At 40.3% G+C, this 23,632-nt stretch overlaps 1 protein-coding gene across 1 annotated transcript; it reads left to right on the plus strand.

Moving 5' to 3' along the window:
• The first annotated feature begins 20,242 nt into the window (after positions 1-20,242).
• Positions 20,243-21,740, plus strand: Mageh1 (MAGE family member H1). Its single transcript, XM_052170641.1, has one exon. The coding sequence runs from the start codon at positions 20,514-20,516 to the stop codon at positions 21,168-21,170; it is 657 nt and encodes a 218-aa protein (XP_052026601.1). The 5' UTR covers positions 20,243-20,513; the 3' UTR covers positions 21,171-21,740.
• The last annotated feature ends 1,892 nt before the right edge of the window (positions 21,741-23,632 follow it).

Genomic DNA, 23,632 nt, shown 5'->3' on the forward strand with positions numbered 1-23,632 from the left:
GAAGGTAGACTCCAGAGAGCCAAATATCCCCCTTAAAAATGGGGTACAGAGCTAAACAAAGAATTTTCACCTGAGGAATATTGAATGGCTGAGAAGCACCTAAAGAAATGTTCAACATCCTTAGTTCACCTCACACCAGTCAGAATGGCTAAGATCAAAAGTCAGGAGACAGCAGGTACTGGCGAGGATGTGGAGAAAGAGGAACATTCCTCCACTGCTGATGGTGAGGTTGCAAGCTGGTACTACCACTCTGGAAATCAGTATGGAGGTTCCTCAGAAAACTGGGAATGATACTACAGGAGGACCCTGCTATACCACTCCTGGGCATATACCCAGAGGATTCCCCAGCATGTAATAAGGACACATGCTCCACTATGTTCATAGCAGCCCTATTTGTAGTAGCCAGAAGCTGGAAACAACCCAGGTGTCCCTCAGCAGAGGAATGGATACAAAAAATGTGGTATATCTACACAATGGAGTACTATTCAGCCATTAGAAACAATGAATTCATGAAATTCTTAGACAAATGGATGGAACTGGAGAACATCATCCTAAGTGAGGTAACCCAGTTTCAAAAGAACACTCATGGTATGCACTCACTGATAAATGGATATTAGCCTAGAAACTTGGAATACCCAAGACACAATGCACATATCAAATGATGTCCAAGAAGAAGGAAGGAGAGGCCCCTGGTCCTGGAAAGGCTCAGTGCAGCAGTGTAGGGGAATGCCAGGACAGGGAAGTGGGAAGGGTTGGATGGGGGAACAGGGGGAGAGAAGAGGGCTTATGGGACTTTCGGGGAGGGGGGATCAGGAAAGGGAAATTCACTTGAAATGTAAATAAAGAATATATCGAATTCAAAAAAAAAAGAGTACCTGTAACCTACATGTAACATTTCCAAAGGTCTTAAAAAATATCTCATTTCCTTCCCCACCTAAAATATTATTTTCTTAATGTCTATTAAGAAAATTCCAAGTGACAGTAGTGGGTCAAGCCCTACAGAGGACATTAATATCACCCCCTCTAACTCTCAGGGAACATTGTTTAAGGAGAGCTGGGATGGATCTGAGAACCAGAAGATAGGGTGAAGGGCTACACAGCTCCTTTCTCATTGCAGTCATTGATTCACAACATTGATTTCCTGCACTGGGCAAGCCCTATCAACAATCAGTCAAGATTGCAATAAGATGCAAGTGTTCATGGGGCACTCCCTTTACCTCCAAACTATTGGCTAGTAATAGTTTCTGGGATGGGGAAATAATTATCTTTACCTTGTTCTGTGGTAGTTTGAATGAGAAATGCCTCCCATAGGCTAAGACATTTGAACTCTGTGTACCCCCTGGTGACATTATTTGTGGAGGTTGAGGATATGTGGCCTTGCTAGAGGATGTCATGGGGGTGGGAGGGAGGATGGGCTTTGAGAAATGAAAGCCTTGCCTCACTGACAGTTCACTTTTTCTGCTTCATGCTTCTGGTTGAGATGTATTCTCTCAGCTTTCTGCTTTTGATGATGTGCCCTCATGGATACTTATCCCTCTGGAACCACAAACAAGACTAAACTCTTTCTCGCATAACTCATTTTTGGTCACAGTGTTTTCTCACATCAAAATAAAAGCAATTAATAAATGTACTCACTACTGAGTTCATTGAGCTCTGATAGGTCAAACTTTTGTGATAGGTCACAAAGATAGTTCTGATTAATCTCAGTGAGACAAAAAAAAGATATTCTGGAATTGTGAGAGAGATTTGTGGAGAAGAGGAATGGTTGAGAGGGTTGGAAGGGAAGTGGGGAAAGAAAGTGGTCAGTCAGTAAGCACTGTATGCATTGTGTATATGTGCAAAATCATAAGAGAAGAAATTTGATGAAAAATAAAATAAAGTGAAATATACTTCTGCACTCCTATGTTTATGGCAGCCCACTTTAGCCCAAAATGAAATAACTTAAGTGTCTATCAAATGATAAAGAATAATTAATGGATGATAAAATGTAGTATACCTAAACAATAGAATAGTATTCCAACATAAAAAGGATGGAATTTCATCATTTGTGAGAACACAGATGAAACTAGAGAATATTATGCCAAATAAACCATGCAAAGAAAGGCAAATCATAATCCCATATATATGTGTAACAGTTAATGAAGCAGCACTATATAGGAATAAGGTTATGAGTTATTTAAGCAAGGTTGGAATCATTATGATAACTACAAAGAAAGTAACTGAATAATGTACACAAAGGAAATGAAGAAGGGCTCAAAGTGGCACAAGGATAAAACATAAACACCAGGGAAAGCATTTATAACAGAAATTGTGAAAAAATATTGATCCACAGGGGCCATCAAGGTGGCTTATCATATAAAGGCACCAGCATTAAGCCTGACAATCTGATTTCAATTCATAGGAACCACATCTCAGAAGGGTAGAACCAAACCATGAAAATTGTCTTCTGGCCTCCACATACATGTCATATACCCCCCCCCCACACACACACACAGAGAGTTTTAATATTTTTTTAAAATTAAATAAGCCACGTTGGGCCTTGGGGCTTGGGCAGGAGAGATGACTTAGGACTTAAGAGCACTTATTATTTTTTCTGAGGCATGTAGTTTGGCTACATTGTGCATCTCCATTGTGTAGTTCACTACTGTCTATAACTCTAGCTCCACTGGAGCCAATGAACTCTACTCACCTCCATGAGCATCTGCACATGCATGAGCACACACACAGACCTATACAAATACATATAATAAATAATAAATATAAACTTTAAAAAAGACACACAAAAAAAGAGTTGGATTGCCATACCAATATCAGAGAAAATAACATTTAAGTTAAAGGAATTTACAGGAAACAAAAGGTTTCATATGCTAAAAAGTAATTACTTCATCAAGAAGGTGTAACAATCCCAAATCTATATTCACCAAAAAAATCTACATTCAACAAAACATTCCTGAAATTCTAAGCAGTAGTTGACAGAACACAAGAGAAAAAAGACACAAATGCAGTAAGTGCTTATGATTTATATATTCTGTTTTCAATAGGACATTTTACATGTAGACAGAGGGCTTGGACAAAATTATAAATTAACTACACTTCATAGATATGGAATATTCTCTGGGATAAACTTCTAGGTCACTAAATAAGCCTCAATAAGTTTACAAAGATTAGAAATGAATATGTTATCTTTTCTAAGTATAGTAGAATGAAGTTGGATATTCATAATGGGAAGAAAGTTGGAAATTTTGCCAATATGTGGAATTTAAACAAACTCTTAAATACTCACAAAATCAAAAATGGAAATCGCAATAAAAAATGAAAAATGACTTCAGTATTGGTCTGAATGAGAATGGCCCCCATAGCCTCACATATTTCTTTCCAGCTCCACTCACTCTGGTCCTGCTTATTCTGGCCCCATTCTGGCCATATTTATTTCATATATGTGGGCACACTGTCACTGTCCTCAGACACACTAGAAGAGGGTATTGGTAGATGTTTGTGAGATACCATGTGGTTGCTGGGAATTGAACTCAGCAGTAGGTGCTCTTAACTGCTGAGCCATCTCTCCAGCCCCAGGCTCACATATTTTAATACTTGATCCTCAGTTGTCGAAACTGTTTGGAAAGCAAAAGGAGGTGTGGCTTTGTTGGAAGAGGTGAGTCACCGTGGCATCCACTTTTAAGTTTCAAAAGCTCATGCCATTCCAAGTTAGGTCCCCCTGCTTCCTGTTTGTAGACTAATATGTAAACTATCAGCTACTACTTCAGTACCATGCCTTCCTGTATTGTTTCTTGCTTCCTGCAATGATGGTCATGGACTCTACTAACCTTCTGAAACTATAAGCTCAAAATAAACTTTTCTGTAAGTTTCTTTAGACATAGTATCTCATCACAATGTTAGAAAATTAACTAGGGCACTTAGAGATGAATGAAAATGAAAATACAACATATTAAACCTCCCAAGATGCAGTGGGGCAATGTTAGTGGTAAATATATAGATAACATATTTAATATATTATATATGGCCTATATAATATATTATAATACATTATATTGTATATAAAATATATTATAATATTATAATATATTATATACCAGAAGGTTTTCAAAATAACCTATTACTGCACCTCAAGAAATCTTAAAGATAAAATCAAACTAAAATGAAAGCTAGAATGAAGAAGAAAATAATAAACATTAGAGTGGAGTTAGATAAAATGGATAAGAGTAAAACATTACAATAAATGCCAGATTTCTTTAAAGACAGAGAAAATTAACAAGAGTTAATAAAAGCACTAAAATAAAAATTTAGGATATTATTACTGGTATTACACAAATAACATTGATTATTAGGATTCACCACATACTCCACCCTCAATTTCAGAAAAATTTTTTACTAACATTACTCATTTAAATAAATAAATTTCTAGGAATGAACCAAGTTTTAAAAAGAAGACATGTAGCATCTAAGTATACCTAAAATGAGAAGATTGAGTTCAGAAACACAAACCAGGGACCATTTTTATTCACTGTTAAAATTTTCAAATCTTCTTTTTCAGACAGGTTTTCTCTTTGTAGCCTATGCTAGCCTAGAATTCAAGATCCTCTGCCACTCAGGTGCTGGAATTCCAGGCATGCACATAACTTCCTGGCTGAACTTTATCAAATATTTAGAGATTATCAAACTCTTTCTGATAAGTCTGTCAGTAGAAAGCATCATACTTAGAATTGAAAAACTAATATTTATCTTAACACTAGGAACAAGAAAAATGTCCATGATGCTAACATTGTAACGGAAGCATTAGGCAGATCAATCAGATAAGAAAATTGCAAGTAGGATTTAAATTGGAAAGGAAAAATATCTATGTATGCTCAGGGACCACAAAATCTTATAAGTAGAAAAGTATAAATAATTGTGCAAAATGTATTAATTTATACAAACAAAGATCTAGATGTATAGTCTGAGACTGGATTCCTTACCACTAAACTATAACACCATATTTCATATCATTTGCAGATACTCTCAATAACTCCCCCAACTGAGATAACATGGTGATGCACAAACATCATTTTAACATTGTGATAATTTTACACAGCAAGCAATAGAATAAAGCAAGATTTCTAAGAATGATATGGAATTAGAAAGATATCCAATAGACCCCTGCCAAAAAGTATACTCCCTGTTACATTCACAGTTCTATCCAAGAGTTAAATAAGCTTTTACTATTGTGACCTCACTAATGTAACTGTGGATTGAAGATATATCTAACAGTGTGACATATATGCACTTTCAGATAATGCAAATTTCTAAGGTATAAATGGACTAACATTTCTCTTAAAAATGATTATCTTATAGATTGTAAATATAATAGATTATAAATATAATTAACCTTAAGGTATATGAAATACCTGTGGAAGATGATTAAAAACAAAAAGTATTTTAAGTAGTAATGTAAACATTTTAAAATAGGATATGAATGCTTTAATTGCAGGTTAAAAAAAGCTTTTCCCCCTTCTTCCCTCCCTCTGTCCCTTGCTTCCTCTCTTTTTCTGGCTCCTTCAATCTCTTTGCCCTATCTTACACAATCGTCCAAACCTTTGCAGGAAAAGTATACTATAGGTGTCCCATTTAGGCCTGAGAACTCTGTAGTCTGTTACTCTCTGCACATTGACCAGTTGTGGATCTCCACTATAAGAGCCAGAAGTGGCGATCACTACCAGAAAATAGTGTTTTCTGGACCCAGCTGGGTCATTTCACATATGAATTCAGAATAGTTGGTTACCCAATACCAAATAGTAAGCCCTAATATCATACACAAGAAGTAATACTAAATGGACTCAGCAGGTTGTACTTATATTTACTAATGTATAATGAAAGAAAAAAAAGCCATGAATTTCAGAGGGAGTCTAGAAGGCATAGATGGTCATATAGTGTTTTAATTAGAAATGAATTCAAAAAATTGTGTGGGAGCCGGAGAGATGGCTCAGTGGTTAAGAACACTGGCTGCTCTTCCAGAGGTCCTGAGTTCTATTCCCAGCATTCACATGGTTGCTTACCATCTATAATGTGATCTGGCGCCCTCTTCTGGCAAGCATGTGTACATGCAGATAGAGCACTCGCAGATGTTGAACAGGTATAACAGACCTTGATAGTCCCTTTTAAAATTCCCTAAATGTTGAAAGATTTTCCTTAAATAAGAAAAAGTAAGAAATGGGCGCCCTAGAGTAGAAGTGAATCATTCAGTGGTCATCTAGAAGCAAACTCATAAGAGTTTGAACAGCACTTGGTATTTATAGCTCACAGTATGTTACTTATGAAGATGTCTCCTGTATGAGCTCTGAGTAGGATAGGATACTTTTCCTACCAGTATTACAATAAAAATCAATAAATTGTGAAGCATTGAATAATAACTCTCATTTCCCAGACACCATAATGGTTATATAACGCTACAAAATCATGGTTCTTGCTCATTAGTTTAAAAAAGAAAGTTTTGAAAGAGTATTAGTACAGATCACTGTGTGAGTGCAGGGACTCTGTTGGAGAGAATTGAATCCAATTGAATGCAAATATGAAAATTGGAAACATTCGGAGAGCAAGAATCTGAGAACTTTAAAGCTGTACCCTGGAGGATCAATTTTTCAGATGCTGCTATAATTGAATTACTAGGCAAAGGATTGACAACTTCAATGCATTTCCTGGGATTCTCTAGAGTGAGATTTCTAGGGTACAACCAGACATGAATCAAACACAACAATAACCAACCACTCAAATGCTTTCTATTATGAACTTCCTGATAAAGACATTTGAAGTAAAAGTTACTTGGTCACATGCTGAACAAACAACCCAAACAAATATAAAAAGTGCTCAAACAAAAAGAAACCAAGAGAAACTCGTGCCTCCCTGTATTGACAGAGCTCACTTGTAGTGGCCTTGGATATATCAGCATCACTCACTGCCTGCCTGGGGATCCTTCAGAGCTGTACTCAATGAAGTCCCCCTTCTTGATTGGGAAGTACAGAGTGACATGAAGGCTTAGAAGGAACTCAGACCTGAAGGCTTTATTCCAAGTGCACAAATGAAACAGAAAAACCTACCTAAGGCACAGGCAAGTAGGCTTATGGACAGCTAGTTCTATCCTGGTCACATAGCCAAGCAACATTTCCAAATCCCTTTCAAGGAGAAATATTGGGGGCATCTTCTGCCCAATGACACATGAGCATAAATTCATTATCTATAGCACAGTGTGAGACATTCCATCACAACTATTTTCTCTCTTTGTCTCTCAAGTATAGTTTTCAATAGGGTTAAATGTACTAGTTACATGGATTGTAAGGAAATTAGTTTCCGACTTGAAGGAGAGATGTTCAGAAAAGCCTCCTGATAGGGAACATCCTTACGACTGTTTGTGTGAGTAAAGAGTATACAGCAAGCCAGGTGTGGTGGTGTGTCTTTAGTCCCAGCACTCAGGAGGCAGAGGCAGGTGGATCTCTGTGAGTTCAAGGCCAGCCTGGTCTTCAAAGTGAGTGCAGGACAGCCAGGGCTATACAGAGAAACCCTGTCTTGGAAAACCACAAAATAAAAAAAACAAAGTATCCAGCCTTATTTATTCTGCCTAATTCGTACATCTAGGTGTCAGAATAAGACTAGGAAGCGATGTTAGTAGTCTACCATTAATAATATATTGTATATTATCATAAAGGACCATATAAGAGCCACTACTTATTTTTCAGGTAAAGAGCACATCTGATCATGAATAATCCAATCATGTCTTTACTGAGCAGTATGTTTGAGGTTCTGCTGAGTAAATAGCTAGCACTGACATCTCTCAGGCTGGATATGAGCTCTTATCTTATTGTCAAGCAGGTAGACAAACATGCAAACACATTAAGTGCAGTAAAAAGCAATGATGGTTTTGGCAGAATGGAAAGACAGGTGGCTCCAGGGACAGAAACAAAATGGAGAGGTATTTAGTGACTCTCTGAAGGCTAAGGAAGATCATTAACTATCCCGTGATGACACCTACACCACATAGGTGAAATTACCAGGAAACACTGGAAAGAGCTGGGTCTGTTTGTTTTGTTCCATTCTGTTTTTCTATCACAGCCTAGATGGGAACCCTGGCTTTGCTATCTCATCACTTTACTTTGGTTTTGGTTGTTTGTTTAAGTAACACATTAATTTTTATTTTATGTACATTTGGTGTTTTGCCTGCATGTCTGTCTGGGTCAAAGGATCAGGTCTTCGGGAACTGGAGTTAAACACAGTTGTGAGCCACCATGTGGTTGCTGGGAATTGAACCGGATCCTTTTGGAAGAACAGTCAGTGCTCCTAACAGCTGAGCTATCTTGTCAGCCTTATCACCACTTGGTTTTTAAAATCCTTTTCTTCCTTTCCTTATCTGAAAGAAAAAGATTTCAACAGCTACATTTCAAAGTCTTAGGGAAGTTACTGGTGCAAAAAGTCTGGTGCATAGATGACTATCAATAAGGAACGTTTTTTCCTTTCATATGTGAAACTCAGATTTAAGTGTGTGTGTGTGTGTGTATGTGTGTAATCTAAAAGGGGGACTGTGGCATGGGAGTAAAATAGCTTAAAGGATGAGATAGAAGAGAAATTGAGAGGATAATGAAATGCATATGACAAGAAAGCAAAAGGGGGCATTTAAGGGGCAGAGGTCCAGGAAAAGTAGGGCAGGTTGAAATTCCTATCTTCATACCCATTGGTTGGTGTAACTCTCAGACCACGTCAGAGAAGTTTCTTTGTACAGTTGACAGTGGCTAACACAGAAGCTTACAGCTGGTCAAAGTGCAGAGAATAAATGTCTGTGTACTGCAGAGCCACAAAAGAGACATTTACATTGCCTCCCTGCTAAGAGCTTGGGGTGGGGGTGGGCAACCACCGAGGAAGAAAGTGGCAGAAAGATGATAGCAGGCAGAGGCCAGAGAGGACTGGAGCAAAACACTGTTTTCTGGACATAACGGGACATAGCAGTTTTGACAGCCTGAACAAAATCAAGTCAATCAACATCCCAGCATGGTAGGTGGGTGAGCGGTGTGCTCCAGAGAGCCAACTCCTAACTGAAGAGCTATTGACAGGTGACAGCTTCTATAGGGAGGGAGAGTCAGTTTTAAGGGTGTAAGTTAAACACATTTTTGCAGATGGCCCCTGCCCATGAGTATATGCGAAGCACAAACTGGATTCGATGAGTTATTATTTTTAAAAAGAGAACATAAGTTGTGGAATAGGGAGGTAGGGATGGACCTATAACCATGGTGGCTTAGAGGAGGAGTGGGGAGGGAATATGGTTAAAATGCATATCAGATGAAATTCTAAGAGTTAATACAAAATTTTTTTTAATATTTTCTTTTCTTTTCTTTCTTCCTTTCTTCCTTCCTTCCTTCCTTCCTTCCTTCCTTCCTTCCTTCCTTCCTTCCTTCCTTCCTTCCTTCCTTCTTTCTTTCTTTCTTTCTTTCTTTCTTTCTTTCTTTCTTTCTTTCTTTCTCTTCTTTCTTTCTTTCTTTCTTTTCTTTCTTTCTTTCTTTCTTTCTTTTTTGGATTTTTGGCTTTTGTTTTTTCGAGACAGGGTTTCTCTGTGTAGTCCTGGCTGTCCTGGAGCTCACTCTGTAGACCAGGCTGGCCTTGAACTCAGAAATCCACCTGCCTCTGCTTCCCAGAGTGTTGGGATTATACAAATGGTTTTAAAAGAAGTAGGGCAGAGAGGTCGATTGGGAAGTGGGAAAAAGGGACAAATTAGAACAAAGATTAATGATATTCACAGTGAGGGCTGGAGAGGTGGCTCAGCAGTCAAGAACACAAGCTGTTCTTCCAGAGGTCCTAAGTTCAGTTCCCAGCAACCACATGGTGGCTCACAAATATCTAAAAAGGGGGTTGATGCCCCCTTCTGGTGTGTCTGAAGACAGCTATAGTGTACTCATATGCATACAATAAATAAATAATTTCTTAAAAAAGAAAAGACCCAATAAAACCCATTATGTTGCATGCTAAACTGAAAATTAACTTAAACATAAAAATAAAGGCTATCATCGAGCTCTCTACCTGTGTTCACACTGTGAAGCTCTTAAAAAGCAAGAACCTGTTCAGCATTGTCCCTGTGATGGCCATTAGTGCTGCATAATACCTAGCAACAGGTCAGTGTTAGTGTTCATTCAAGCATGTGGAGAAAATTGGAAGCAAGCTTCTGCCTCTTCCATTTAAACACTGGAAGTGTTTGACTTGGACGCCCCTTGTCACAGTGATATTTAGTATTTCCATAGAAACTGATTTATTTTCTATTAATGGCCTTTGTGCAGAAAGTTCCATTTGCTACATTATGGCCATTCCCATTGGCTCTTACATTTATACTCCCATCTTGTGTGTGCGTGTGTGTGCGTGTGTGTGTGTGTGTGTGTGTAACTCAGTGGACATCCTGGGGAAGTCAGCTCTCTCCTCTCCTTCCACTCTGTGGGCTCTAGGGACAAAGCTCAGTCCATCAGGCTTGCAAGCAAGTGCTCCTATCCACTGAACCATAGCACCATCACAATTACCATATTATGTGCATCACTGAGTTGTATATAAGCAGAGATCAGTTAAATATGGTTGTTTAATATAAACCATATTGGATGACACAGACAAGACAAATATTATTTCATATCCATTGGACCTTGACATCATATTAGGAAGTGTTGACTATAATAAATATCATTTAGTAAGAAATGAAGTGTCCGGTTTATAAAAATAATTGTTATCAGAAAAGTTTTATATGGCTTTTATTAAATTTCATTGTGTGGTTTTATTGAGTATTTTTCTGAAATACACAATAAGCCAGATAGTGGACTATCACTCAGCAATAATAAACCAAAGGCTGGGGAGATGGTTCCCTTAGCAATAGTGTGAGGATCTGAGTTTGAAACCCTAGGACCCAGGTAAAGCCAAGTGTGGTAGATTGCATCTGTAATCCCAGATGGGAGACAAAGACAGGAGACTCTCCACATGTTCCAGGGGCTGTTAGCCTGGTACGCACAGTGGCAAAGCCCAAAAAGATGTCTCAAGCAAGGTTGTAGGTAAGGAGAAATACATAAGTTGTCTGTTCTCTAATCTGCACAAATGTGCCATGGCACATGCGTATCTACATTTGTGCACATGAACACATACACAAATTGCACACACATAGACACATTTACATTATTTTCATCACTCCTCCTTTTCTACTTTTTCTCAAATTAATAATCCCTTCTTCATTATTGTTATACACACCTACTGATTCCAACTGACTCCATCTAGTGTTACTTATATGTGACTGTGTTATAGGTTGACTATTTGGCTAACCCATCACAGGAGCTAATCCTTGGAAAAAACGAATCTCCCTCTCTTAGAAGCTCCTGATTGCCTCTAACTCTTCATTTAGGTGAGGGTTCTTGTGAGATTTGCCTCATCTAAGCTGGCATGTCAACTGGTATTGTCACTGTGATGGTCCTGTTTAGGCAATCACATTGTTGAAATTTCCTGTGTGTACCTTCCCTGTCGTGTCCAGAGGACATAACCTCACAGCAGAAATCCCGATTCTCAGTCCTGTATGATCTTTCTACACTTTCTCTTCCACAATTTCCTTGAGCTTCAGGTATAGAGACTGAGTTGTAGCTATATCAGTTGGGGTTGAGTACTCCATGATCTGTTGTTCTCTGTATTTTGACGAGGTGTAGACCTTTGTAATAATCTGTCTATTGCAAAAACATTTCTTTGATCAGGGGGAAGAACTAGGCTTACCTGCGGAAACAAGGATAAATATTTAGAAATTATATTGGTTTGTGTAAGTGGGAGAAATAGGTTCTACTCTAGGGTCTATGACCTCTCTAGCCATGGGTAGTTTACAGTACTGGGCATGAATTTCCTCTTATTAAGTGGCCCTTAAATCCAACTAGACAGCTCTTAGTTACCTCCAAGACATAAGTGCCACAATTTCACTAGCAAGAACATCACATTTGTCATTGTTGTGGTTTATAGCCTTCATAGAGAGGTAAAACTATGATTGCTTTTCTCCCTTGGCAGCTTGAGAACTAGTTCTCAGTAAAGAGGCTTCTAGATCAATTCCTCCAGGCCCTGAAGACACCTAACCTTCTTATGGTATATATGTATGTATATATATATATGTATATGTATATATATATATGTATATATATATATATATATATATATATATATATATATATATATATATATATATGTGTGTGTGTGTGTGTGTGTGTGTGTGTGTGTGCGCATCATGTACAGCGGGGACATACATGCAATGATGGACTTGTGGGGATCACAGAACAACCTTGTGGAGTCTGTTCTCCTACCTCTGGTGAGTTCTTGGGCTCAAACTCAGGTTGTCAGGCTTATATAGCACATGACTGAGATGTCTTACTAGCTCAAATATATATATTTTAAAAAGTCTTAATTTATACACTAATGGAGCTAAATATTGAGCCTTTTGTTAAGTTACAAAGTTCTAATACTTGGTATTTCCCCATATACATACATATACATACATGAGACATTTTATAAAGAATGGAATTCTGAATATAGGGAAATTTTTAGTGGGCGTCATATATCAGCAGTGGGGAGATGGTACAACCATGAAAGAATTGTATAAGGAAATATTCTGAGATTCTTTATCTGCTCTATATCTTGATTGTAAAGGTAATAACATAAATCTATCAGTGTGTTAAAAATAATAGATTTAATACTAAAATATGTCAACTTGACTGTAAAGACTTAAAAGTTAAAATGACTGTTTTGAGGATAACGGGTCATTTTCTATTTGGATTTGAGATCTGCTCCCTTGGAAGGAATTCATGTCTGATGTAACTGGTTAAAAGCTCATAGCTATGGAGGTCACAGGCCCCCGGGGAAAATATATTACTGTTGATTTTCTAAATGGATGTGGAGTCAAACTACTTTTTAAATCTTTGTATTTATCTCTATAGATTAGTGCTGCTGTTGGCCTCAGGCTGAGAAGCTTTTTTCTGCAGTGTGTGGTGGTGAACACATAGATTAGGAACTAGACAAATGGTGAGAGTAAGTTGAGCACAGCTCACCCTTGCAAGGGAAATCTATATAACTGTTTCCAGGGCCCAGGAAACATGGTGAAAGACAGGGTGGGGAGGAGGTAAAAGCTGGAGGATGGATAGGAATGCTAGGAACCACAGTTTTCTGGATACACTGTGACTTTGCAATCACGTACACAGTAGCTATCATTACTTACACAAGGTGGAGCTCTTCAACATTCTATCACGGCTGGTCAAGGGTTTGTGAGGCCCCCACCTCTGGCTGAGGAGCTACTGGCAGTTAATGGTTGCTAGGGGAGGGAGAATAAGTTTCTTCAGTGATTTAGCCACTAGTAAATTGCACATACGTCAGTAAATAACCTACCCATGTTATATGAGCAATCTTAATTAACCTCAGTGGGACACACACACACACACACACACACACACACACACACACGCACAGGAGGAGAATTAGGTGGGAAGAAGAAACTGATCAGCAACAGGAGTAGAAGGGATCCTGAGAAGGGAGAAAAGATCTTTTTGTTTTGATGGATTTGGGTTCTTTGGGTTGTTTTTCTGTATTTCTATATTTTATATTTATTTTGGTGTGTGTGTGTGTGTGTCTATATATGTGCCTGTGTTAGTGCATATGTGATATGAGTGTGTTGACATCTGAGGACAACCTACTGGAGTATAGTCCCTCCTTCCACCATGTAAGTTCCAGATTGTTAGGCTTGGAAGCAAGACCTTTTCCTACTTAAGTATCTCATGAGCCTTTGTTTTTGTAATGAAGCCTAGGCTAGCCTCAAACTTGTAATTTTTCTGACTTTGTCTCCCAAGTACTGGGATTATAGATGTGTACCACCACATTTGACTGGAAGATATCTTAAGGGAAGGATGAGGAAGGGGAAAGAGAAGGCTTATAAATATGAAGAATACATGTGACTTAAGAGTAGGAGCCAGGTGGGGATGGAGAGGGAGGGCTATCAAGAGGAAAGGAAGGGAACCAGCCAGAGGGAAACAGTAGGACTGGGAGGAAAACACTGGGAGAGGAAGTAGATAAAGATAGGTATGTATGAACCTATTATACTGAATACTAACCTAAAATTATAACTTAAAAAGGGTCAGCAAGATGGCTCAGTGGTTACAAACAGTTGTTGTGAAACTCTGACTTGAATACTAGAATCTATATAAAGGTAGAAGGAGAGAACTGACTCCACTTGTATACCATGGTGTGAGTGTGCTCACACAAATCATATACACAACACACATTAGTGATAATAAATAAGACAAAATATAATTGTAATTGCCAAAGAACAAAATATATTAATAAAAATAATAAATTAAAAGGAAAAGTTTCTGTTTTTTTAAGATAATTTTTTATACTTATTATCATGTATACAGTGTTCTGCTTGTGTGTATGCCTGATTTCATTATAGACAGTTACGAGTTACCATGTGGTTGCTGGAATTGAACTGGGGACTTCTAGAAGATCAATCAGTGTTCTTAACCTCCAAGCCATCTCTCCAGCCCCGTATTTTCTGTTTATTTAAAAGTAAAAGCATGCCATTGGCATCTGGTTTTTATTATAGACCCAAGCTGCAAATTGTTAAAATGTTCATCCATGGGTGACTGATTAAACAACGCGTACTGTTGTATATGGATGTGTCATTCAGGGAAATGAAAGAAAATGATGTTGAGGGAGATCATTCAAACAAGGGGGAAAAAAAAGACTGATTATCAACCTAGTTGTGGTAGTTCATGTTTTTAATCTCAGCAGTTTGGAGACTGGGCAAGAAAGATTACCTTTTCAAAGCCAGGACTATACAGCAAGAATATATCTTGTTTTACTTTTCTTTTTGTAAATCATTATTTATTGGCCAAAGGATGAAACACATATAATGAGGATATAGCAAAAATGGAAGGAAGCATGGTGGGAACATGAAGTAGTGTGGAAATCAACATGCAGTTTTCTCAAAAGAAAATCAAAATAGAGAACTACATATGAGTCAGTTGTAGCACTCCTGGGTACTGACCTTAAGGACTCTACATCTTGAAATAGAGATGCTTGTATGCCCACATATATTGATGCTCTGCTTACAATAGCCAAGATTTGGAACCAACATAGATATGTACCAGGCGAGGATCAGATAAAGGAAATTCACTACACACACACACACACACACACACACACACACACACACACACACACAGTAATTTTACTTAGCCATAAAGAAAAATCATATAATATTTTTAAGGAAATGATTCCAACTAGAGATCATTAAGTTAAACAAAATAAGACAAAAATATTTTTTTGTTTTCTGTCATATACAAAAGCTAAGTTTGAATGTATATGAACACATATATGTTAATGAAAGTAGAAAAGGGATTATGAGATGGAAGATGCCTAAAGGGAGGGATGAGTGTGGACCAAGAGTGGACAATATGTGGCATGAAAGGAGGAAGAACAATTTCAGAAAGGGGTGAGCAAGAGGGAGCTAAGGAGTGGGTAATACAGCAGGGGAGGGGCACATGGGAGGCTTTGGAGGAAGTGTTGTAATTACACTATGATCTCAAAAATTTAAAAATAAAATAATAAAAGATTCAAATACTAAAACAGAGAAAAAATATCATGGCATACATTTTGCCAATGAAATGAGTTCCATTACTTTGTATGGTAATTCAAGACCATTTGATAAAAAAAAAATTAAAAACTAGAAAAGTAATTTGAATTTACTTAAATAAATGACAGGGAATGAAATGTAATATATTGTGATAGAAAACTCATAAATGTGCCTAGGATGGAGAAAAGATGGGAAAAAATAAAGGAGACAATTATAAAGGGGCATGAAGGAATCTGATGATAAATAATGTAACGATTGGGCTAGTGAGATGGCTCAACAGGTTGTGTGAAGATACTTGCCTCCAAGCCTGATAGGCAGAAGTCAATCCCATGCCCCACATATCTTGCATGTGTGCACCCACCCTCAAATAAATGTAATAAAATATTCTAAAAGAATACAACAATTATATTAATTCTACTAAAAGTTACACACACACATTAAAATGTATCAAACTGTACAATTTTACTGTGTACTTTATTTTATGCTAGTCACATATAAAAGCTACAATAAGATGTGTTAGTTTACCCGTCAGATTGCTAAGGAATTATACATCTAACAATACTTTGGGAAGACACAGATGTGGTAAAAAATGATACACTCCATTCACTGCTGGTGATGCTTCCTAAGAAAGGACACAACTATTCAACTAACTCTGTGACTTGAAATACAAATATGTAGACAAGTATACAAATATATATGGAATATTACTTTTAAAAGTGAGAAAATGTTTAAGCAGTGGGCAAACAGTGTAATAAATTATGGTGTGACTATACAGTGTGCAAAATAACATTATAAACTAAAATTCCTTAAGATCCTTATGCCACACTGATGAAGGGACTAAACCTTGACCCACAGAGAGAAGAGTTTTCAATCAGTGAAACTGCTAAGACTCTGTTCTTTTTGGCTTTTGTTCATTTTCCCAGTCAGACTTATTTATTCAGATATATCCTGGTTGCATTAAATTAATCTGATATATCCTATTTTATGCCTAGACACCTCATCCATGGTTCTGCTAATCAGGGACAACATCTTTTACATTAAGCTTAAAAAAAAATCACTAAGCATTTAAGTCTTTGTTTTTCACTAACAAACTGTGAACTAACTCTCCAAACTCTGTTTCTATCAATGCCTATACCACATAATAGCTATTATATAACTATGACTCCTTATATAAATAAAAATTCTACCCCAGAGTTACTGTTGTCAATAGTAGTTAATTGTGGACTACTCTATATCAACTAACTTAGTCCTTTCTCAAAAGAATTGCTTGAAAAGCATAGTCCCCAGAATTTCATAGATAGAAGTGGCTCCACAACATATCAAGGATTTTAATCTCATATATAGAATCTGGAACTGAGCTCAAGAGATTTCCCTTTGGATGCCATGACTTCCAAGCCTGTATATAATTGTCTTCCTCTAGATAGCTAGGAAACATTATAGGATCCAGGTGTCTGTCTGTCTGTCTGTCTGTCTGCCCCCCCCTCTCTCTCTGTCTGTCTCTGTCTATTTCTCTGTCTCTGTCTCTATATTTCTTTTTCTGGTTTAGAAAAAAAAGTATAGAGCCTAAATCCTGTTCCCACTAACTTCTCTGAAAAACCAAATGGGTGTTCAGGTCTTAGGCTGTATGTTATTTATCTGCTCTATCTATGGGGTCATGGAGGAATGCACTGTCCTTGTGGAGTGAAATAATGGTTCATTTAGGTGAAGACAATGACAGGAAATGGCACCTGCTCCTCAATCCATTGGTGTGGCACAAGGGAGAACAGCATCAAATATGCCACAAATTAATTTACCAAGTAGGAAGTACTAGTAGATTTTTTAAAAAAGAAACTAGTAAAAAAGTGAACTCTGGGAATTACATTCTCATATATAGCATCAAAACAGAAACAAAATATTGTATATTTTAATTATATAATTAGATATTACAGTATATTATCACAAATATGACAAATCTTTCAGTCCAAGAAACCGTCTCTAAAGCTCAGGGATCACTGTGGAAGAGGGGACAGAAAGACGCTAAGAGCCAGAGGATCATGAAGTTAGCTGTGAGAGTCTTGTCTCCTAGGAATGTCAGAAGCCATACTCACCAAGTCTCACCAACATGACAGCATGAACGATGAACAATGATGACACCAATGAACATAGAGAAAGTACATGAGGTCTCAATCCTATGCAAAGAATTGCAAGAGACTAAGGACATCTAGGAGCAGAAGAAATACTCTTTCTAAGGGGAGAGCACACCAACTGCTTGTCCAGTACCAATGATCAGCTCCAAAAACATACAGACAAATGGCATTGCAGAGACTGAACAGGTTATATTTAAGAATATACACTTATATGGATATACATATATGCAATATGTATATACTTATATGGATATACATATACGCAATAACCATTAGTGAAAAAAAAAAAAGAGGCCTGAATTTGAGGGACAGTATGGGAGGGTATGTGGGACGGTTTGGAGAGGGTACAAGGAAGGGAGAAATGCTGCAGTTGTATTATAATCTCAAGAATTAAAAAAAAAGACTAAAAATATAGTAGTATTTAGTATTAACTTCCACAGAAACAGAAAGCAAGCTGGATGGATCATGCCGGAGAGATCAGCTTTTTCTGTATAGAACAAGTCAGAGGACTGGGATATTCATTAAACTCATCAAAGGCTTGGAACAGATACACACCGGCCCCAAACTCAGGTCCCCAGTTCTGATTTCAACGACTGTCTCCCTCCAGCAGGCATCTCCTTTCTGTGCGCACACAGGAGTCTGGGTCTCACTGGGTCAAGTTCTGCTGGCAAGGCTGTTGCCAGTGACACGCATCGCCCACCACAGAGTTCACTCACTAGACAAGGCCATATCCTATTCCACAGACTCCACCAAAAAAGGCTAAGAGCCCCACAGGGTTAATTTCCCAGTAGGATTACCAGCTGAGCCACTGTCCAGCACATGCTTCATCCCTTCCAGTGAAACAAGCAGAAAATATCCATTTACCTTTTAAGAACTGAGAGCACATAGGAGGGGCGGGAGCAATGGCTCAGCAGTTAAGAGAACACTTGCTGCTCTTCCAGAGGAATCAAGTTAGATTGCCAGCATCCATAGCAAGCAGATCTCAACCACCTAGAACTTAGTCCCAGGGGGGTCCCACACCCTCTGCTAACCCCTCGTGTACAGCACACAGGGCACACACACACACAAACACACACACACACACACGGGGCACACACACACACACGGGGGCACACACGGGGGCACACACGGGGGCACACACGGGGGCACACACACACACACACACACACACACGCACAAGCGCGCGCACTCACACTAAAACAAATCATTTTTTCACAAACGGAACACATGTAAAATCTATCCACCACATATTCCCTCAACGCGCATTTCTTAAATGCCACTCTCACCTGCTGCTGCTGCTTGAAACGCACTTAGAGGCAAAGTCTGTGCTTACTAGGCAGTAAAGGCTTTTCGTTGAATTCGCACAACTCTCTGAAGCCAGTGCTTGAGTTACATCCACTTTAAAGGGGGGAAGCCAGGCTCAGAGAGGTGAAGGATCTGAGCAAGTTCACGCTTCAAATGACACAAGAGAAGCAGCATGCCTAGCTATGGGGCCTCCCTTGGGGGAGTAGGAACTGACTCATTACTCTTTGGGGCAGGCCGAAATAAACTTCAGCGAGGAAGATGCCTGGGAGAAGCAGGTGGTACTTAGATAGTGGAGGATGGAGGGAAGGCATTTCAGGCAGAGGAATCTGAGCAAAGAGAAGGAGTGGACAAAGTTGAGAGTGTGCACCGAGGGAAGCGAGTCGAGGCAGGTATGCTGGCTGGCCGGCCTAGAAACCCAGGATCCAACTGCACCATACCATCTCTCTGCTCCCCATTCCCACCCATTGTCTGAAGCCTGCCAGTGGTCTCCCTTCAAATGCCTTTCTGTCTCTCAGTCCCCATGGCAACAGCTCACTTTCATCCAGCTGCTTCTTATTCTAATTGCTTCCTCTGTGGCCTGCCAGGAAGTACTCTGGCCTCCGCGAGGCTGCGCAAATCTAAGTCTGATCTTCTCACTGCCCCCGCTTAATTGACCAGGCGAACACGTAGCAGTGTGCAGGCTCTGCGTCTCTTGCGCACTGCTTGCGCCTTTGCACTCCCACCTCCGCCCCTCACCCACCGCTTTGGTCATTAAGTCTATTCTTCGGGTCCCTGATGGGCCCACGAATTAATTAGCCACACATAAACGCCTTCTGAAAACCCAGGAGGGAGAGTGAATGTGCTGTGTAAGCCAAGGCAGCCAAGGAGGGCTGGGGTCAGCTGACCCCTTGCAAGACTGTGCCCCGCCGCACCCCTCCCCCACCCCTCTCAGCCCGCCTGCCTTTGGTGAGACTGGAAGGGCCTACTGGTTGCCAAAACCTATGGACCAATAGGATAATGTGTGCACCTGCCTAAAGAAGACCGCCATTCTCTTGCACACAGGACGAATCCCTGCAACCCCCGCCCCCTAGCTCTCTTAACTACCATTGTGGGACTCAAAATGCAGCCCGCTCCTTTTCCTTTCGGCTAGCGGAAGTTCCTGTGCGGGAGAGCCCCACTTCCTCTTGGGTGTTTGGAGTGTGCGTGGCAGGAGAGGCGGGGCCAATGCTGCTCTGGTTTCTAGCGCCTGGCGCTGCAAGGAATGCGGGCGGCGACTGCTTGCGCAAGTCAGCTTGCCTGGAAAAGGGCTTTGTGGCCGAAAGCGACTGGTTCCTTGCCACAAAGACTCCGCTGGGTTTGCGGTTCGGCGGCGGTCCCTGCGTAAGATAGCCACTTCTCTCCGACGCTGCCGAAAGCATTCTCCAAGTGCTGCCGGCTTTCATCTCTTTGCAGGAGCCATGCCTCGGGGACGGAAGAGTCGGCGCCGCCGGAACGCAAAGGCAGCAGAAGAGAATCGCAACAATCGCAAGATCCAGGCCTCAGAGGCTTCTGAGACCCTGATGGCGGCTTCCGTGGCCCCGAGCACACCCGATGAATACCTGAGCGGCCCGGAGGAAGACACAAGCACCCCGGAGAAGGCCTCCAGTACCCCCGCAGAAGCCTCGAGCACTGCCCTAGTGCAAAAGCCGGTTACCCGGAGCAATTTTCAGGGTACCAAGAAAAGTCTCCTAATGTCCATATTAGCTCTCATCTTCATCATGGGCAACAGCGCAAAGGAGGCCCTGGTGTGGAAAGTGCTGGGCAAGTTAGGGATGCAGCCTGGGAGGCAGCACAGTATCTTTGGAGATCCGAAGAAGGTCGTTACAGAAGAGTTTGTGCGCAGAGGGTATCTGATTTATAAGCCAGTGCCCCGCAGCAGTCCAGTGGAATATGAGTTCTTCTGGGGCCCTCGAGCACACGTGGAATCCAGCAAGCTGAAAGTCATGCATTTTGTGGCAAGAGTTCGGAACCGATGCTCCAAAGACTGGCCATGTAACTATGACTGGGATTCAGATGATGATGCAGAGGTTGAGGCTATTCTCAATTCAGGTGCTAGGGGTTATTCTGCTCCATAGAGAGAGAGAGAGAGAGAGAGAGAGAGAGAGAGAGAGAGAGAGAGAGAGAGAGATATCCTAGGCAGACCCTTAGGAGTGGAAAAGAGAATCCAAAGTACTCCATGGAGTAGATAGGCAGGATCCTGAATTCAAAAGGTGGTGGAGGGTGGGGAGGGCACTGTATTTGGTATTTGTGATCAGTGCTAATTGTTAAACTTTGAAGTAGTGTTTGCTATAGACATTGTACTCTTGTATTCATTTTATAATACTGTTGATTAAGAATCAGAATATGTTTAAATATATACTTGAGGAGAAGTTTATGTTATTTTTTTCTTGTCGTTGACATTTAGTATTAACAGCTGTGCTAACCTTATTAAATGAAGTCCTTCTGTCATGTTGTGTGAGGGATAGAAAGTAGCACTGAGAGAGGCTGTTCTTGAAAGTTTGGCATAACCAGTAAGTAGAATGTGAGTGGAGGAAGACAACAGATTTGTTTCTGTCTTTCCCTTGTGTTTGATGTCCTGTAATGAAACACATTTGTGAATGTGCTCACTGCACAACTAGTATAAATAAAATCATAGTAAACAGAAAGTTTTGTTCATTTATTGTCCACCTGTTAAGTGAAGACCAAATTTAGATGCTGGGGACAGTCCTTAACGAATAGCATATAGTTTCCATGAAATTTCAAGACTGTGTGGGAGGGGGTGGGGAATGAAAATGCAATAAGAGTTGTAGGGAATGGGTAGGGGCTAAGGAGAAGGAAGACAAACTGATGACATCATTTGGGGAAAAGAACAGGAAACAGGGCATCACAGGATGCTTTAAAGTCCAAGGAGCACTTGGAGAATACAGAAGACAATAGGAAGGGTGGACATATTATTTGGTATTGAGTGTGGAATTTGATACTTTACACACCTTGACAGGAGCCATTGGTAAAGACCTGAAAACATTCTAGAATAGTAAAGAAATGGAAACTATACTAAAATTATCTTGAGAGAAAGATGGTAGGGAAAAATAGGCTGCTGTGGGGTGGCAGAAAACGAAAAAAGGGACTGAGAAGATCCTTGAGGCTCTTATGCTAATATGGGCCTGAGGAGTAAATTTGGGGTCAAGGAGGATATTTAGGACATAGATATTTAGGGCATAGAAATTCCTCATTGACCTATTGAGGTAAGTTAAGGGAGACATATAGAGCAAGGGAAGAGTCAGGAGGAGGGGGAAGAAAGCCAGGGTATCAGAGTAAGGCTGTTGCACTTTACAATAAGACACTGACACTAAAGGCACCAGCACTGAAGGAGAATCAGGGGCAATGGGGAAACGGCTCTGAAACACCTGGATTTCTGATGTTGGAGGATCCTGAGAGAAGAACTGACATGTAACTTCATAGCAAGAGACATACACATTTTCCAGGAACTAGAGTTTCTTGTATTGCACATGACCCAAAACACTCTGTGTGAATCTGTGTGTATGTGTGTGTATCTGTGTGTGTGAGTATGTGTGTGTGTGAATCTGAGTGTGTGTGAGTATGTGTGTGTGTGTGTGTGAATGTGTACGTGCGCACCTGCCTGTCTATCTGTCCCTGTGTTTTCAGAAGCAAGGTAATATTACATTTCACTTTTCCCTTGAGATAGTGTAATAATTGCAGATGTGGAGATCTGGGAGCCTCCTCCCCATTCTCCTTAGCAACCTGGCTGAGAACATGCACAAGAACAGCTCACCAGCTCTAAGGCTGACCACAAGTAACATGAGGAAGGTAATAAAAGAACAGACTGGGGTCTCCTTCTAGGGAGCATGAAGGACAGGCACCTACCCCAGGTATGCCACACAAAAGAGAGTGCCCAAGATACTTTAGTCCCTCCTTCACTAGAGTCTCACCTGGCTTTTGGGCTGAGAACAAGGCCCAGTCACTGGAGCAGCACAGGGTGGCAAATGATTTTATGCAAAGGACAAGGACCAAAGGCAGCAGTCTGCAGGCTAGGGAGGCATGGACCAGAGGCAGAGCCCAAGAAGTTTCAGAAGCTCTGAACACAGATGAAGAAGAGTGTCTTCTATGTCACAGGAAGCGCCAGAGCAGCCTGACACAGGTAATCAAGAGGCTTGTCACTGCCCCTGAAGGCACATTTCTGTGAGTCCCTCTCAAGAGGCAGGCAGCCAAGGAGCCCAGGGGAGAGGTCAGCAGACAGCATCCGGGCCAGAAGCACACAAGGGGCAGACTGAGACAAGAGTCTGCTTCTTTCTCCACACTCCCAGACTTCCTTACACTAGGCTGCCCTGCCGTCTGTTATGGCCTCCCACGGTCTCTGCCTCCAAGGGAACGTGAAGTTTCAGGCCCAGCCTTCAATTCCATGCAGAGGGAGACCCACACAGTCTGCTCAATTCCTAGAAGGTTCCTCTTAGCAGTTCCTCAAATCCAGGAAAGTCGGCTAGGCAGTAGGGGCACCTGTAGCAGAAACATTTCTCCAGTATTTCATGAGTGCCAGAGG

This window comes from Apodemus sylvaticus, chromosome X (genome assembly GCF_947179515.1).
Source record: "Apodemus sylvaticus chromosome X, mApoSyl1.1, whole genome shotgun sequence".
Taxonomy (NCBI): domain Eukaryota; kingdom Metazoa; phylum Chordata; class Mammalia; order Rodentia; family Muridae; genus Apodemus; species Apodemus sylvaticus.